We start from the raw sequence: 17,406 nt of genomic DNA on the forward strand, positions 1-17,406 counted from the left end.
CTCGAAATAGGAGCCAGGCATCTAAGGCCCTGTCAAAAGCCGTTAGAGTTCCCAGGCATTGGGTAGCCGGGGATCCATGGACTCCCAGCTCGTGGTCCCGAGGCCCATAAAGCATTCCCGAGTTCTCCCAGCTACTTCTTTCTACTGCCAGGCCCAGCATGACCGTTGGGCCATGGCCCTGGCCTTCCCAGAGCAGGGCCTGCTGACCAACCCTTCTGGTTCTGCACCCCAGTGATCTCAGGGCAGCCACGGAGCTAGGCAGGCTGGCCACATCTAAAGGCCTGACCTGGTCTGCCTGACCCGGCCACTCTCACTAGGCTTCTCTGAAGGCGTCCGACCATGTGTGTGGCAATACTATTTTATTTATTTTGTGTGGAATCCCCGAGAGTCAGTATTAACAAGGGTCATGGTAACCAGTCCTGACCTTGACCGGAAGGGGACTGTTCAAAAAAAAAAAAAAAAACACAACAGAGAAACCGAATCACTCGCTGTAGACAACAGCAATGGGGATATTTCATTACTTTAAAAACAAGACACACAAAAGGCTGTCTTCCTTATCCTCCAAGTGTGGAAGAAAGACAGTCATGTGACTTGACCTCTGAGAGCAGGAAGTGCTATCCTCCCACCTGGAACTGAACGCAGTGTGTTTAAAGGCCTGGTGGTGGCAGGTATCTGCATGCAGCTGCTGAAGAAGCACGGAATCCTCACGGAAGGATCTTCCCCGCTGTGGGCGAGGCTGGCCACGTAAGAGCACGTGCGCATGCGCACACACAGGCGCAGGCCAAGCCCGACGGAGTGGCTTTGTGGCTCGCTTTTCTTCACAGAAGGTGTGGGTGGCATAGAGGCTTGCCCTCTGCAGAGGACACACAGGAGGCAGTGACGTGGGAGAGGCATGGGTCTGCTGATTCCAGGCCCGGGGGAGCACTCGATGGGAGTGGACAGCCCCTCCTGGTCACCGCTGCGGAAGGCTAAGGCCAGTGGGCTCTTCCCTGAGTGGCAGGTGAGGTCCCTGGGCCATGGTTTGCCGCTCTTGTGGCAGCCTTTACATCCAAGTTCCCAGAGCAGTTTCCCTGATGGAGAACCTTGCTCTCCTTTTATGGGTGAAGAAGTGGCTAGGGGAACCCTTCACTCTCTGCCAGAGAAGCTCTGGAGGACACTGGCTTCTTTAGGTTTGGGGTGGTTCCTTCTAGACCAGGTTAGTGCAGGACAAAATGCATCACAGCCTTTTAGAAACACAAGACTAAGTCCAGAGGCTGCTGGGCTCTTCAGGGACTCCAGAGATCTGGCAAGTCTAGCCTCAGGCTATCCAGCTTCCCTGTGTCCTCCTCCCTCCTCGGTGGCCCAGCTGGGTGGGCCCTGGCCCGTCATGAACCCAGGCTATATCCCTGTATAAGTTTCCCACCCTCCTGGGCAGGGTGACCTCCAGAGACCTCTGCCAGGGGCCTTCCCACTGGCTGGCCAGCCCAGGGTGTCCCTCACAACCCCAGCCTGACTACACTGGAAAGGAGCCCACACAGAGGGGAAGCCACAGGTAGACTCTTGGAACTGTGAGGGGCTGATCTCCGCCTGAATTAATTCTGTCAAACACGAAATAGACGGGTCAGGTGTGTCGCCCAGTGTGGCAGCACACTCGCCTAGAATGAGTGTGAGCTCCAAGTTCCGCACGCTGCTTTCTCAGCACAAGAAAACACGAAGGCAGGGAAGAGGTCAGAGGAACCGCTCGGGAGCTGACTCCAGATGCAGCCTACAGTTCTCCCCATTTCCTTTTGCCGTACCCTCTCCATGCCCAGAGCCATCAAAGGCACCAGTTCGGGGTGACCCTCCACTGGGCTGCTGCCCTCCTGTCCATCAAGGGCTTCACACCACTTGTTGCAAAAACTCAGTCAAGACCAAAATCTTCCCCTCCTGAATTTAGCCTGTTTCCCTCCATGTCCCCAGCTGTTCCCGAACCACATAGCTCTGTCTGCAGAGGTGAGCCAGGCCTCCTGGCTGGCACCTGGAGGCAGAGCTGTCTGGGGAAGCAGCGTCTTCTCTGTGCCCAGTGAGGACACTGGCCCAGGCAGGAGAGCACACATTCTACTCCAACCTCTTGCTGCTGCCCCCTCCCTCAACACTGTCCCCTCCACGTGGAGGTAGGCATGTTTCACCAGTGTTAGTACACGCACACGTGCGCGCACGCACCCCAAAGATGCCCTTCTTTACCAGAGCCCCATTGACATTAGGGGATGTCGTCAGCACAGACCTTAGCGGCAGGGCATGCGCACACAGGCGTGCTTGGTCAATAGCATTAAGTGTCATTTTAAAAAATGGGTTAAATAAGCCTTGTGGCCGAGAGACGGTGTGCGGGCTGATTACCCGTGATTTGTATGTCCTGGCGGTGGGAAGGCTAGAAGTCTAATGACTGAATTATCACCCTAATGCCTTTTGCTGGCTGGGAATAATCCTGGGGTAACAGCTGCCACAGGGTATTTGGCTGGTCTCCTCTAATTGCATCCAGATTAAGGTTGCTGTTCTGTGTGTGCAGGGCCTCTCCACTCCTCAGAGCAGAGCAGGGCTCTGTGAGCCCACACACCATGTCTGGCTGCAGAGGCCCCAGATGGTCTCACGCTGCAGGTAACACGGGGGACCGATAGTCCACGGGACTGGGGGGGGGGATACCTGGTACAAGGCCGTCACTGACCGTTCTGGGTCAGGTCTTGGGGAGCACTAGGATCCTTGCTCTCTGAGACTCCCTGGGCCTGCTCCCCCCCCACTCTGTCCCCACCCTACACAGCAGAGTGCAGGAGACGGGGTGCTGTGTGATCCTGGGAGGGGGAGGGGAGGAGCTGGCTCCTCCTCTTTGGGAGTGATCTGTATCTAGATTTCCTGGAGCGGTAGGCAGATGGGACCCCTCTGAATCACCAGGCCTCTGCTACGTTGATTGCTCAGAGCAGCCCCAGAGCCAAGGGTTCACTCTCCTGGATGCTGAGTTCAGCCGGGCCACCTGCTCTGCTGCCCCTCGGGCGGTCAGCAGTGTGGTATCCACCAGCACTTAGAAAAACACTGCTCATTTCTGCCTCTACCGTCATGGGGTGACCCAAGACCCAGAGGCCAGTGCCGCCACACACCCATACACCTTATGTACCCACTGGGACTTCAGAAATGGTGAGCCCAGAAGAGAGTGAGCAATTCTACCCAATTCTACCAGAACCACCGAGTCCAGACTGCTGACCCAATGCTCGCCCTGTGTGCCAGTCAGGTTCTAGCCGTGGAGGCTGTGTCCTATATATGAATACTGTGGTGCTGGACAGTAGATATGCCTGTACCCCAACAATCAGGACACTTTCTCCCAAAGGCTCTTCCTAGAAGGATCCACGTCCTCAGAAGTGCTCCCAGAGAAGGGGGGGCTGGGAAGGGAAGCGGCCGGCTGTAAGAGGTCTCTGCTTACGTTCTGATAAGCACCTTTTAACATGGCACCGTCCTGCAGCGCCGTTCTCAGTGAGAAAAGTCAACAGCAGGGTACCTCTGCCCACCCCTGCCGCCTGCATCCCCACACGGACTCAGCCCGTGACGGAGGGATCAAGGCTCCTTCCTTGACCAGCTTTTGGGACACCAGCTAAGGATACTCCAGAACACGCCATTAACCAACCTCAGTCCTCAGGTTTGGAAGACAGAGTGTGGGGGTGACCTTTTCCTTGGTAAGAGGCAGAGCATCCCAGTGCTGCTCAGCCAGCCGAGATGCCAAGGGACAGAAGCCCCCTCCCTAGCCATTTCAGGTGCCTCTGTCTTGGTGGGAGATTTAGATACTCTCACCTTCCCAGGACCAAGCATTTTCTCTTCAGAGGACCCCACGGTTGCACATACCACACCCCTCAACCCATTCAGGCCCCAGTGGGTCGCTGTTTTTGGTAGAGGACAAACCTCAGATCCTAAGGGGAGGATCCCAGTGGGAGGCACGTCTGACACTTGTCAACCAGCCTGTGCCTCTGGGGTAGGCATGTCCTTCCCAACACTCATATGGGCACTGTGGGAAGCTCAGGTCTGAACATCTGCTCACACGCTCTCTCTCTCTCTCTCTCTCTCTTCCCTCTTTCTCTCCCTCTCTGTTTTTGGACAGGTGTCTTCAGAGGGGTCTTGCAGCTGTGACCAAGAGGCTTCAGAAATACGCTTGACTCACTCAGGACAGTCCTGCTCACCTGTGCCCCAGTGCCAATGTGAGGATGAAGCCTTTTCTGGATCCTGCTTTGTCCACAGCTCGTGGAGAGACTCTGGGCTCTGCTGGAGTCCTCCCCCCCCCCCCCCCAGCCAGCAGCCTGCAGCAGGCAGACATCCGGGGCCAGCCTTTTAGGAGCTGAATTCTCAGGGCATCTGATATCTGCTGTCACTTCTAGAGTCTGATTTTGTCGTCATGGTGACAAGGCTCTCTTCACATTGGCCAGAGGCCTTTCCTTGTATTTCTAGATTCGGTTCCCTTCACATCCATCCCCACCCCCTCCCACTTGTCCAGGACCCCAGGGAGGTCCTTTTGCTCCTTGTCAAGAGCAGAGGCTTTCCTATCTGCGGAAACCAAAGGCCTCCCGCGGTGCCTTCGGGCCTTTCTTGCCTTCTCTTGGGGGCTTAGGTGATGGCATCTCCATTGTGCCCCCATAGGGACAGTTCTCTGAGCCCGGGTGGTGGCCGGCACACTCCACAGCTGGCATGTACCCGCTGTCCCACATGCCCGTCCCACACAGCTTACACAGGTCATGTAGGCTGCAGGGGATCCGTGGCAGAAGGCGGAACTGGTACAGGAGACTCCTGGCCTGCAGAGAGAAGAAAGGCTAAGGGAACAGCCCGGCCATCGGGATGCGAGGGAATAGTGGAAGTACATGGAACCAAGGGACACACTCATGGAGGGGACAGCACAGTGGCCTGGGTCTTCACTGGCTGCCCAAAGGGACCATGAGATACTTGGGTAGTTTAAGACACGAAATTCCCAGGTGAGGTGTGAGAGTCAGAAGGGCACGCCCCCAGCCCTTCCTGTCCTTTGCAGGACCCCTGAAACCCTGTCCCATTCCCTTCTGGACCGTAAAAGGCCCCTGCCTCACCGAGGTACTATGCACCACTGCAAGGTCAGTGCGATGATAGGCCCAAGGACCCCTTCTCTTCCCCACGGACCACCAGAGGGCTAGAACGCAAAGCATTGTCAGCTAGAGTGTGGGGAGCAGGAGGTGGGTGAGACTCAAGCCACTCAAGGTGGGTAAGAAGCGAGGCTTTCCCTCTCCTTCCTCACTTCCTAGCTCTGGACTCCTGGGTGGAGACTGGCTGGGCATGTATACATTGTTGCAGATGAAAGGGACTGTGTCCAGGGATGGCCCCCTGAGGGCATGACAGCGTTGCTGGGCTGAGGAGGCTGCATCAGGTGCTAGTAGTCCCCGTGGATTTGGTAGAGAAAGCCCAACAGGCAAGTGAGGGGCAGGCTAGAGCTCTGGAGGTGGGGTGGTACCCATGTGCAGGGGTGGGGCTCTGTGATGTAAGGGGCTCTATGAGCAAGCTGAGCCCATGTGCTGGGTAGGACTCTGTGGGCAGGGGTGGTGCTATGAGGTGTGGGTGGGGCTCTGTGTGTGTAGCTGGGTCCTTTAGGTATGGGCAGGGCTTCCCATGTCAGGGTGGGTCTGTGAGGTATCGGTGGGGCTCCGTGTGCAGGGGTGGGTCTGTGAGGTATGGGTGGGGCTCCATGTGCAGGGGTGGGTCTGTGAGGTATGGGCAGGGTTCTGTATGCAGGGCTGGGCCCTTTAGGTATGGGCAGGGCTTCCCATGAGGTGTGGGTGGGGATCCGTGGGCAGGGGTGGGTCTGTACAGCATGTGGCCTGCTTCTGTACAGGGCAGACCTGACGGGTCAGGCCAGTGCAGTGCCCACCTTCCTGAGCACCAGCTCTCCGTTCATGTGCATGGCCAGGTTCCCAAAGTGCAGGAGCATCTGGTCTGTGGCCAACTGTTGCTCGATGACGTCATCCCCATAGATGGCCACGATGGCCACACAGATGAACAGGTGGAAGTAGTCCGTCTGTGGGGAAACAGAGAGCTCAGAGGGGCCCTGCCAAATCTGAACCCGAGCTCAGCCCTGACTGTGGCCGAGGCTATCTGGGAAGCCTGCACCTCTGGTTCACCCTCCACTTCCCCACCTGAAGACAGGGCCAGCAGTGACGGCTACACGCTGGGCCGCTGTGACAAACTGATGGATGATAACTGTGCCCCACCCTGGCCGTTGGTGCTCTCTTGGGAGGTGTCTGTGATGAGGGAAGAGAACACACACTTTCCTCCCTAGCCTGTCAGAACTCACGGCAGGACCTCATGCAGAGGTCTTGAGGGTGTCACGTGTGTGCGAAGGGCTGATCAGACTGCTTCCTGAAGACTCTAGAAGTTCTGGCGGCTGACTCCCTGGTGGTGAGTGCTCCTGCATCAGCCAAGTGTCCTTAGCATGCGCCCCTGTCTATGGCTGGTGGCTGAGCATCTAGGAGATCCCTCCTAAGTCACTCCCTCGAGGCCCCATGGAAGGCTGCCGCTACCATCTTGCTGCCCCTAACGAGATGCCCACAGCCCCTCCCTGCGTCCTGTAAGGCCACCTTGTGGACACATGAAGGTAGAAGGATGGGGGTTCTAGATAGTCCCTGTTGAATATTTTGATAACACCATGTGGGCTGCCATCTCCCAACCAGACCAGCAGTGTGCAAAGGCAGTGGGTGCCGAAGTCCCCATCCTTGGCCTGCCTGCGTTCTTATTCCGAAGGAATGGGAGGAGGGGAGAATGAGATACATTCTATGGGGATTGGCCCAGAGTGCAAGTCCCAGCTCCCGGGGCATCAAGCCACGGCACAGGGGCCCGCATGAACCCTTTCCTTTGGAAGCTTAGCCCTCACCTGGCAGTGACTCCCCGTCTAGTGCTCACTCCTGGTTCGTTCATCATCTGCAAGGATTTCATACTCAGCTGATGGGGAAAGGAGGATGTTCCAGAAGGGACCACTAATTCCAAAATCTGATGGCAACATGAACTTGCTTTGTGGGTCTTGAACATGGCAGTGGCCAGCGGGCTAAGGAGCAGGGGCTGCCAACAACCTCAGAGAGCAGCTGGGTTACTTCCCCCTGACTCAGCCTCCCCAGCCACTCTGGATGTCTGTCTAGAATAGTCTTTAGGATGCATTGGCAGTGGATGCTGCAGGTGGCAGAGAGAGAGAGCGACTTTGGATTGGAGCATGCTCTCCACAGCCGGGGTCAGAGCCGGAGGACAGAGCTGTGCCCGGAGCACACGGATGGCGCTGCTTTTGGTTTGTGCAAGCACTCGTGTGCATGTACATATGTGCGCCCACGTGAGGTCAGAAGATGGTATCTCGGGCTCTCTCGCTGGGACCTGGAGCTCAGCAATTAGGCTAAACTGACTGGCTAGCCAGCCCAGGAATCTGCCTGTCTCTGCTCCCCCAGCACGGGGCGGGAGGGTTATAGGTATGCACCACACAGCTGGTTTTTGTTTTGGTTTTCTGTTGGTTGTTGTGTTTTGTTTGTTTGTTTGTTTGTTTTGAGACAGTTCACACTGTGTAGTCTTGATATTCCTGGAACTCACAAAAATCTGTCTGCTTCTGCCTCCAGAATGCTGGGATTAAAAGTGTATATACCACCATGTCTGGCATGCCTGGCTTAAAAAAAAAAAGAGTTCAGGGACTCTAGTGTGGATTCACGATCTTGCAAGGTAAGCACTCTACCCACTGAGTAATCTCTCCAAACTGGAGTATTATTATTTTTAAGGCTGATGGAGTCAAAATGACTTGCTGACTTCCTTACATTGATGGCTTGGGTGTAGCTTAGGGTGTAGAGTCAGCCCTGTGGGGGAGGAGAAACAGCCCGTGTGGAATACGAGTGGAGGCCCTGATCCAGGCTCTCTCTGGAGCCGTGGAAAGGCAGCTCAGGGTGGCACTGCAGTCCCGGGGGTCCGGGCAGCATAGCCCTGTCCACAGCATGTGGAGACATACATCCTGGGCTGCTGTGACTGTTCTGTGGTGTGGATATCCCTCCCACTGACGGGCTGTGACAGAGGCAGTGAGGAGCATGTCAGCCAGCAATTTACATTGATTTCAACTACATGGGAGGGGAAGTCTGAAGCCAGCGGCACAGGCGGCTGGATAGGGTGAGGAGGTTTGGGGTGCCCACCGCCTAAGCACAGGATGACGACTGCACTCAAAAGTAGCAGTGCTGGCTCCGCTCACCTGGTAGTGGGCCCAGCAGGCCTCCCAGATGCGCAGGGCCTCGGCCTCAGGAAACTCCCGTTTGAAGCAGAGCAGGAGCCAGCGATGGCAGAACAGCATCTGGAGGCCGTCCTCGCCCAGCGAGACCAGGTGCTGGTAGAAGCGCTGGTGTGTCAGCCGCAGCAGCTCCCGCAGGTACAGCTGGGGGTGGCAGGGGGGAGGAGGGTGTTACCCAGACCCCAGGAAAACCTGCCCACCAGGGCCAGAAAGACCTTACTCAGGGCATCTTCAAGCCCAAAAGCACACACAGGAAGAAAGTCTTTCTGTCTGCCAAACACATCAGACTACACTGGAGCCCCCCCACAAGCCCCCCTTCTCTCTCTCTCCCCCCTCTCTCGTGTGTGTATGTGTGTGTATAAGTGTGCGTGTATAAGTGTGTGTGTGTGTATATAAGTGTGTGTGTGTGTACCCAGAGGTTGACATTGGGTACCTTTAACAGTCTACCTTATTTTATTTTTTTTAAAAAGATTTATTATTAAACAAATCTAACATATTTATTTTATGTGTATGAGCGATCTGCCTGCACGTATGTCTGTGCAGCACACTGATGTCTAGTGTTCACGGAGGCCAAAAGAGAGAATTGGATCCCCAGGAACTGGAGTTACAGATGGTTCCTAGCAATCGTACGGGTGCTGGGATCAAATCCAGGTCCCCTGCAAGAGCGGGCAGTGCTCTTAACCACTGAGCTATCTCTCCAGCCCTTATTTTATTATTGTTAATCATGCGTGTAGAGATGGGCCTGTGTACATGACCTCAGGTAGCCAAGGAGGCCAGAGTTAGTGATCTCTGGATCTGGAGTTACCGGCAAGCGTGAGCTGAGGGACTCAGGTGCTGGGGATCATCTCTGGATCTGGAGTTACCGGCAAGCGTGAGCTGAGGGACTCAGGTCCTCTGCACGAGCGGCGCCGTGCACCCTCTAACCCTCTCTGCTGTCTTTCCAGCTCGAGTTCACCTTTTTCGGACAGAGTCTCTTGCTGAACCTAAAGCTCGCCAATGAGCTGGACAGGTTGGGCAGCAAGCGGCAGGGATCCACCTGTCTGTGAATTTCCCTGGGACACACCCAGCATTTTCCCCAGGTTCTGGGGTGGGGTGGGGGGGACTCATGTCCTCAGGCTTGTACAACAGGCACTCTGCTGAGTCATCTCCCAGCCCCAGCCGCTGGAATCTCGCTCACACCTGTCTACGGGTGCCTCTTAGATCGAAAGATATCCCAAGAGACCAGGGTATAGCCCTCGGCATAGTATGACCTCCTGGGTGGCCAAGGAGACTGACTGACTCAGTGTGAAGTCATCCCTCAGCCTCGGTCGACCCCCAGGGGCTGTTCCTACTGGATGCCTAACCAAGCAGGGCAAGCAGGGTTATTCATGAAACCCCAGCAACAGCCCCTTCTGTCCCACCACGACCCAGCGACTCCCAGAGCTGACTGCAGTTTCAAGACGCTGTCTGAATTTCAAAATTCTGGATTCCTGTGTGTCAGGTCACCGGGTCGCGTGGGACTTGACAGAGGCTATTTCTGGCAGCACCAGGTGGGGGCTGCCGACTGCTGACGCCACCAGGAAACCAATCTCCAGCAGCTAATGAGTCACTGGCGTGTGCCGCCAGGCTGCTAGGGTGATGGCGTCAGACCCTGTAATTGCCTCCCTGGGTACCGTGGAAACCTGACATCACAGGGATGCGTGATGAGGCCGGGGGCCGAAGGTCTGGTTAGGGGTCAGTTGTCTGCTGCTGAGCGGGATCAGAGGCTCCGGAGGATAGTGGGGCCTCAGGACTCCGTACCACTCCTAAGCAAGCACACTGCTATCCCTACGGGCCAGGGTCTCCACTCGGTGGCTCACAGACGGCCGAGGACACCGTGTGGCTGACGGTTCTCTAATGGACATCCAGCGTGCACAACTGTGCACAACTGCCGAGTGCCCTGTACCTTCTGCCGCTGGCTGTTCCTCACTCAAACCTTTGCTCACACAATCCTCTAGTCCCCAGGTTGATCTAAGGGCCATGCTTCCTGCCCTCCTCAGTTCTGCCATCACCTGCTGAGGCATATGTCATCCAGCCAGAGGCCACTGAGCACGGTTACCCCAAATCCTCTGTGCAGCTGAGTCTCCAACACTTGAGACCGTAGGGAATAGAGACAGCCATGGGAGGGGCACCTGCGACTCCTGTCCTCAGAGATCAATGCCCTCGGCTCCTACGCTCACTCTGTCAGCTTGTCTACTTCCAAACCAGGCCATGTGCGGGATGGAGGGCAGGCCACCCAAATCCTGGTAGGAGCTTGATACAAACACAGGTGCCTCTCAGTGACAATATCCAGGCCCCAGGCACTCGGTGCTTCTCAGTTTATGTACAGCTGATCTCTCGGACATGGGGTGGGACATGGGATCAGAGTCAGTTGGGCCCCACAAAAAGTCAGCTTTTTTTTTGTGGGGGTGGGGAAGATGTGAGACTTGCCTGCTGGACATCTGGGTCTGTTCCCACTGCATACACCTGCCCTGGCGGTCTGTAATGGGCCCTGCTAGTAACACACACCTGAGCCAAGTAGCATGGACTTCCCTTTCTTTGCCCTACCCAGGAGGCTGGATTGTGATAGCCCTGCAGGGAGGCAGAAGGTCAGCAGGGTAGGGTCTTAAACAGTCAGTCTCTGGGGTTTCAGGAAGAGAGGGTTAAGAGGCTGGCCCAGACCCAAACACATATCTCCTGGAGGTGGCCAATTGGCTCTTCCCAGGAGACTCTGGTTCCTGCCACCTACTGACTCCTGGTGTTGTGGCTGCATATTTCACCCTCAAGACCCCTGGCAGCAGCTGAGCAGTGGTGGTGCACGCCTTTAATCCAGCACTCAGGAAGCAGAGGCAGGCAGATCTCTGAGTTCAAGGCCAGCCTGGTCTACAGAGTGAGTTCCAGGACAGCCATGGCTACACACAGAAAAACCCTGTCTCAAAAAAATAAAACCAAATGAAACAAGGCAGTGTGCTGTGTTTTTGAGCCCTCTGGTACACAGACAGACATGCACATACACATACAGATGTAAGCACACAGATCCACATATACAAGGCACAAATATATACATGCCCACACAGCGGTACATGCGCGCTCGCACACACGCGCACACACACACACACACACACACACACACACACACACAGAGGCACGCCTCACCAGCTGTCTCTCCATGTCCTCATCACGGGGAGAACTAACGAAGATGGTATTCTGCATCAAACCCACGAAGCACCAGAAAGTGTCCGATTCATCCAAGACCTCAGCCAGGATGGGGGCCACCAGGTCTGACATGCCCTGTGAGTAGCCGATGGCTGGATTGTACACAGCATAGTTCAGCAGGATCCTCCTGGTGGGGCAGTGGGGAGTGAGCTGACCCATCCCGTCTCTGTAGTCCCCATCAGGGCCTGTCGTGCAGCTGCTGGGGCCCCTCCTTCATCTTGGTCTCCGGGGAGGCAGCACCCAGAGGCAGATGCCACAGAGCTGATCATCTAGAGAGTGTGGCTTATTGACCAGGTGTGGTGTGCATGCCTTTAATCCCAGCACTCAGCAGGCAGGCAGATCTTTATGATTTTGAGGCCAGCCTGCTCTCTATAGAGTTTCAGGACAGCCAGAGCTGCATAGAGAAACCCTGCCTCAAAAAATAAAAAAACAAAAAAATAAATAAAGTCTGGGCTCTGATGGAAGTCAGTGGGACTCATTTTTCAAGTGGCAACAGCATTTGTCAGAGCCCAGAGCAGGGGCTGGGCAGGAATGTGGGTCCTACTTTCTTAACGTTGGTTCACTGTGACACAAAGGGTGGGCTGGCTGGGTCGTTTTTATGGGCGATTAATTTTGTGCAGTTACTTGCCAGGCTGCAGCAGAATATCAAGATGGCAGCCTCGGACTCAGTATGGCGTTCTAGAGGAGGCCCATCGTGAGGAGATGCGAACACACATGGCAGCATGGGGAATGCCCTTCAGGAGCAGGGGCCAAGCCAGGAGAGGGTTGGGGGGACTTGGTTGGCATTGTCAGCTGGGACTCAGTGGCTGCTAGAGGGGTCAGGAGCTAAAGTAACCTGTGGGTCCCCTGCTCGGGTGGAGAGCTGTGCTGCAGAGCAGCCAGGGAGTCCCACAAGGTCGGTCACAGACTTGCACACGAGGAAGCCAGAGACACCAGGTACCTCATGCTCTCCACATTCGGGTTGTCCTCCCCTCGGAAGAACTGGTTGTTCCTATCTGTCCGAACCACATCCTTGTCCACGGTGAACTGCACACTGCGCCAAAAGGCTCTCTGCTCCTCAGGAGTCATGGAGAGCCTGTGGGGAACACAGACACCATCCTGAGGGCAGCTGTGGCAGGGGGATGCCCTGGAGTACCCAGGGAGGGGATAGTCCAGCAGATCCCGGGGACCTGGAGTAGCTGCACTCCAGGATATAGAGGCCTGGGCTCTGCTAGCTCCACCTCTGCTGCTAGGGCTATGGGCACCAACAGAAGGGTATGTGTGCACATGCGTGCGCACGTGTGTGCGCTGTCAGCACCAACCCTCCAGCTCCCAACGCTGTGTGTGTGTGCTGTCACCACCAAACCTCCAGCTCCCAAGAGGAAGTGTGTGTGTGTGTGTGTGTGTGTGTGTGTGTGTGTGTGTGTGCATGTGCCTGTGTGTGGTGTATTCAAAGCTTTCCTCATGTTAATTCAAGTCCAGCCCTGCAGAGGAGAGCTGACTGGAGCCTGTAGGCAGTGAAACCTTTGTGGGAGGCAGCCTTCAGTCCTGAAATCAGGTTCCCAGCCCAGCCTGCTGCTGGTGAACCCTGGCTCTTGGACCAAGGCGCTGGGGGTGTGGTGTAGCAACTGCCAGTAGACTGCCAATGGTGCTGGCTCTCGGGAGATTCACGCTCCAAAGAAACCATGGTTCATGGGATATCAGTCGGTGATGAATTACACCTCTGAATTCCCCGCCGTGGTTAGATGGGACTCCTGGGGCGCACTGCACCTTTTTTGCTGGATCGCTGCGTATTCCTTTCGCTTCTGCTCCCGCAGCGCCTCACGCTCCTCCGACGTGGACTCATGGCTATAGTAGTGCAGTAGGAAAGGCCAGACCTCCCCCCGGATCGACACATCAATGCCGCCAAAGAAAATGGCCTGGAGGAAGCAGCACAAGTTGAGGGGGTGGGTGGGGGGGATAGAGTATAAAACAGGGCAGCTCAAAGAACCCCAAATCCCCAGAGAAGGGTGTCGTGGGGCCTTTGGTGCGCCTCGATTCAGACCCCGGCAATTTGCACATGTTTACAAGGGGAAAGTGTTGGAGAGGCATTCCCATACAGGATACAAACCGGCTCATTTCAATGTCAAAGCCCCCCCGGGGTGGCACTCTGAGATCGATGTGTCATTCTCACGTCGTGGACTAATCCTGGGGGTTTTAATACTTCAGAGTCTGCAGGGCCCACATGGGATCCCCAATCTTGCGCAATTGTCTCCTCAGGGAAGCCGCCTGACCACTCCATCAATGCAGCGAACAGGACCCTCCAGAGGCGGTGGCCCACCACCCACGCTCTGTCCCCGCGGCTTGACTACAAGGGTTCCCCGGAGGGTGACCAGGTGGCCGCCGCCGTACCTGGCGTAGCTTGTATTCCTCCTCCACCTGGCCCAGATCGTTCAGGTGGTTGAGCCAGGCAGACACGTCCAGCCTCCGGTACAGACTCTCTTCCGGGTGGGTCTCAGAGGATGGCAGCTTGGGCCGTCGGATAGAGAACTGCATGCAAGTCCTCTCATCTGTGACCTGCTGGATGGGTGGGAGGAGCCCCGGGTGGAAAGCAGGATCTCAGATCTTGGGCTTTGGGAGCCTGAGATGCTGTTCCCAGGATGTCAAAGCCACTCTCTCCTCTGGGAGGAGGGGAGGCGCTGTCCCTGCTCACAAATTCCTAAATGGCAAGTGTAATTAGACACAATTAAAATGAAAATACCTTCATCCTAACACCACTCTCCCTCTGCAGCTCACAGCCTCCACCGCCCCCACTCCCTCTCCTGCCCTGGCCGGCCGCAAAGAAAACCAGAATTAATACCCCTTACGGCCCAACTTCCCTCTGCCAGGGAGAGCCTGCAATAGATTCCATTCGATCGGCCACATACAAAGGCCCGCTGTTCGGCGAGCGGGGGAGCCAGCCTGTCAGACTGTCTCCATGCGCAGTCATGAGTCCAGGGCGAAACCGCAGCTGACATTTAATTCAAAAATCAAAGGTTGCTCGATGCAGAGGGGGGCCCATACCTCTATTGTAATAATGGGAGCTGGCGGGAGGCTCTGCGGGTAGGGCTGTAAAGTCAGCCCCCGGCTCTAATAAGCACATACAGTACCTTAAGCAGGTGATTAAAGGGCTCTTATTGCCTCTGTATGCAGATTGAGCAAAATATGGCAAGAAGCCTTGTCAAAACATGAGTCTTCAAGGGCTCAGAATGACTTTCAGAAAGGCCTGGGCACACGTTTCAACCCCAAGCACATTGCTGGCAGTTGCTGCAAAACAGACAGCCAAATGCCATCGTCCAGAGGGGATCCCAAGAGCCAGATCGGTGAGGAAGGTGTCCCGGGATGGTCCCAGACCCATGGGTTTGGGAGCTGGTATTCTGGGAGAGGCATTTCCACCACTGGCCCTAACCAACCATGTCCACCCCACTCTCCGCTGGGTTACCTGGTCCCTGAGGTGCGTCTCTGTGCAGAACTTCCATTGCTGGAACACCTCGGAGAGCTTGTCCAGGCCGCCGTGGTGGAAGTGGAAAATCTTGTACTGGCTCTCCCTGCTGGCCACCACCAGCTGGCCACTCGTGCAAGCCTCGTCACTAAAGGGTCACAGGGTGGGGGAGGGATGGAGGCGTTCACACAGGTTCTGAGGTCTGAGTTTAACCAGAGCACGCTGTCAGCCACCTCAGGCAGGAAATAGTGAGCCCCATGGGAGTCTGGCTGCTTGTGTGAAGAGTGTCAACCAAGCTCAGTACTCCCTCTACCTAGGAAGCAAAGGCAGCTGGATCCAGACAACCCTGCACACCATTCCTGAGCCACCCAGGAGACCTGGAGGAGTGCGGAGGGCTGGCTGGAGGCAGATCTGGACCACGCAGGGATTTGCTCAACCTCCTCTACCCTCATATCTGAATCATAAGGGGTCCAGGGAGGGGGCTTCCCAAAATCTCCCTCCAGGCTGTCACCAGACCCGACCACCTCAGCACCACAGGGAATCCTACAGGGACTTTTGATAGGGTGCTGACTTGGACTGATGTGGAAAAACCCGACAGCAGAAGGCAGCGACTGGGGTCTATGAAGGAAAGGCCACCTTTCTCTGGAGGCCAACTATGCAAATGACCCGTGGTGACCCCAAGGCACAAAACCCTGCACCGCTCATCAGCAAGTACCCACCTGATGTGGGTTTTCTTTCCTGAGCAGGATGTTGGGGGACAGAATGGGTTGACCTCAAATGGGATTACCACTTGCGACAGTGGATCAGGGAGGCAGAGGCATCGGCTAGACCAGCTGCAGCCCCTCGATGTCCGCGAGACTGGAAATGCACATGGCTAGCTGTGCCTCCCCACACATCTGTACACGCATATACACACAGGCACACATGCTTGCGCACACTCGTGTACACGCCGCCAGGAAGCAGGCTCACCTGAAGAAGAGTCTCAGGGAACGCATGTGGCCCAGGTCCACACGGAACACACCGTAGATCTGCTCCAGGGCGCATCCCCGCTGTGGCTCATCCCAGCGAGGTGTCTGCAGGAGGCCGTTGCTGTCGGGGAACCGCAGGTTGGCATCCGAGCTAGAGGGGGAGCTGGCAGAGCAGGTGGTGTGAGGACCTTGCATCTCTCTGCGATGCCAGCCCAGGGGAAGGATGGGGAGGGGGACACGCAACATTCACCCCGAGCTTAAACACATGGCATACGACGGAACATGCTTTGCCGGAAGCTGCGCCCCAGATGCTAGGGAACGAACAAGTGAGGGAGTTGGGTCCGTTACTCTTTGGCCAGTGATAGTTTGGTTTGATTGGAAAAGCGTCTTTTTCAAGAGCAGATGCCGAGGTACCTTGATACGGGCAGGAAGTTGCCAGGACGGCAGACAGCACTAGATAGAGCTCACACCTCCTGAGTGAACAGAGGCGTGTTACCAAGCCTCCCCGAGCATCTACATCTTATTTATAATGTGGCGATAGCAAGGATATGTGTGGAATAAGCAACTGTAAAGTGCTTGGTCCCCTGGGGCCTGTGAAGGGCCGCTGCTCCGTCACAGTCTTGACAGTACGGGGCTTCTACCCAGGGTTAGAGTTCTTGTTTCTGAAAAACCATGCTTATATGAGGAAAGACATGGGCCACTAACATTAACTATAGGCCTCGGGTAATGACATGAGGACATGGGCTTGACCGCTTCCCACATGCCGGGAGGGGAGGTGGGGGGGGGGAGCGTGCACGGGCATCAGAGCCTGTGTCAGGGCCAGAGTCAACATCAGGGATCTTCCTCCGCCTCTCAGGGTCGCTCAGAGACCTTGGAGCTTGCTGATTGGCCAGACTAGCTGCCCATCAGTGACCCTGGAGCTCGCTGATTGGCCAGACTAGCTGCCCAGCACAGGTCCCCAGGGTTCCTCTTGTCTCCGTTTTCTCGGGTGCTGAGGTTACAAGGGTTTGTCGCCAGGCCTGGCTTTATAAAGAAAGTGTAAGTGCAAGGGATCAAACTCGGGTCCCTGTGCTCGCACAGCAGGCTCTTCGCCCGCCGAGCCCCCTCCCTGGCCCTCAGGTTTTCGTTTTTGTTTTTCTTGTTTGTTTGTTTGTTTGTTTGTTTTTGAGATAGTGTTTCTTTGTATAGCCCTGACTGTCCTGTAACTCGCTCTGTAGACCAGGTTGGCCTTGAACTCAGAGATCTGCCTGCCTCTGCCTCCTGAGTGCTAGGATTAAAGGCGTGTGCCATCACCGCCTGGTCCTCACGTGTTTTTATAGCACGTAATCTTTTGCATGAGTAGTGGGATTACCCACTCCTCAGAAAAGGAAACTGAGGACCAGAGGGGGCCACACAGTCAGTGAGTAGCGGAGCTAAGACTGGATGGAACCTGAGCTCTATCCTCCCTGAGCGTGTAGTATGGCTATGCCACCCTGCCATTCTCTCTCTCTCTCTCTCTCTCTCTCTCTCTTTAATTCATGAATTATTTACATTTT

At 55.8% G+C, this 17,406-nt stretch overlaps 1 protein-coding gene across 2 annotated transcripts in view; it reads right to left on the bottom strand.

Moving 5' to 3' along the window:
* Positions 1 to 348: 348 nt before the first annotated feature.
* Positions 349 to 17,406, bottom strand: part of Tbc1d16 (TBC1 domain family member 16) — an 84,856-nt gene continuing 67,798 nt past the window's right edge. The window contains exons 4-12 of one of the 2 annotated variants that reach the window (XM_005350828.3): positions 15,873 to 16,034; positions 14,904 to 15,051; positions 13,835 to 13,999; positions 13,214 to 13,362; positions 12,405 to 12,539; positions 11,405 to 11,591; positions 8,216 to 8,395; positions 5,879 to 6,025; positions 349 to 4,781 (exon numbers count right to left, since the gene is read on the bottom strand). In XM_005350828.3, coding sequence (XP_005350885.1) covers positions 4,533 to 4,781; positions 5,879 to 6,025; positions 8,216 to 8,395; positions 11,405 to 11,591; positions 12,405 to 12,539; positions 13,214 to 13,362; positions 13,835 to 13,999; positions 14,904 to 15,051; positions 15,873 to 16,034 — 1,522 coding nt within the window. In that variant the 3' untranslated portion in view covers positions 349 to 4,532. Of the gene's footprint in view, positions 4,782 to 5,878; positions 6,026 to 8,215; positions 8,396 to 11,404; positions 11,592 to 12,404; positions 12,540 to 13,213; positions 13,363 to 13,834; positions 14,003 to 14,903; positions 15,052 to 15,872; positions 16,035 to 17,406 lie in introns of both variants that reach the window. The other variant, XM_005350827.3, reaches the window with a different exon arrangement.

Source organism: Microtus ochrogaster, chromosome 7, assembly GCF_000317375.1.
Source record: "Microtus ochrogaster isolate Prairie Vole_2 chromosome 7, MicOch1.0, whole genome shotgun sequence".
NCBI classification, from domain to species: Eukaryota; Metazoa; Chordata; class Mammalia; order Rodentia; family Cricetidae; genus Microtus; species Microtus ochrogaster.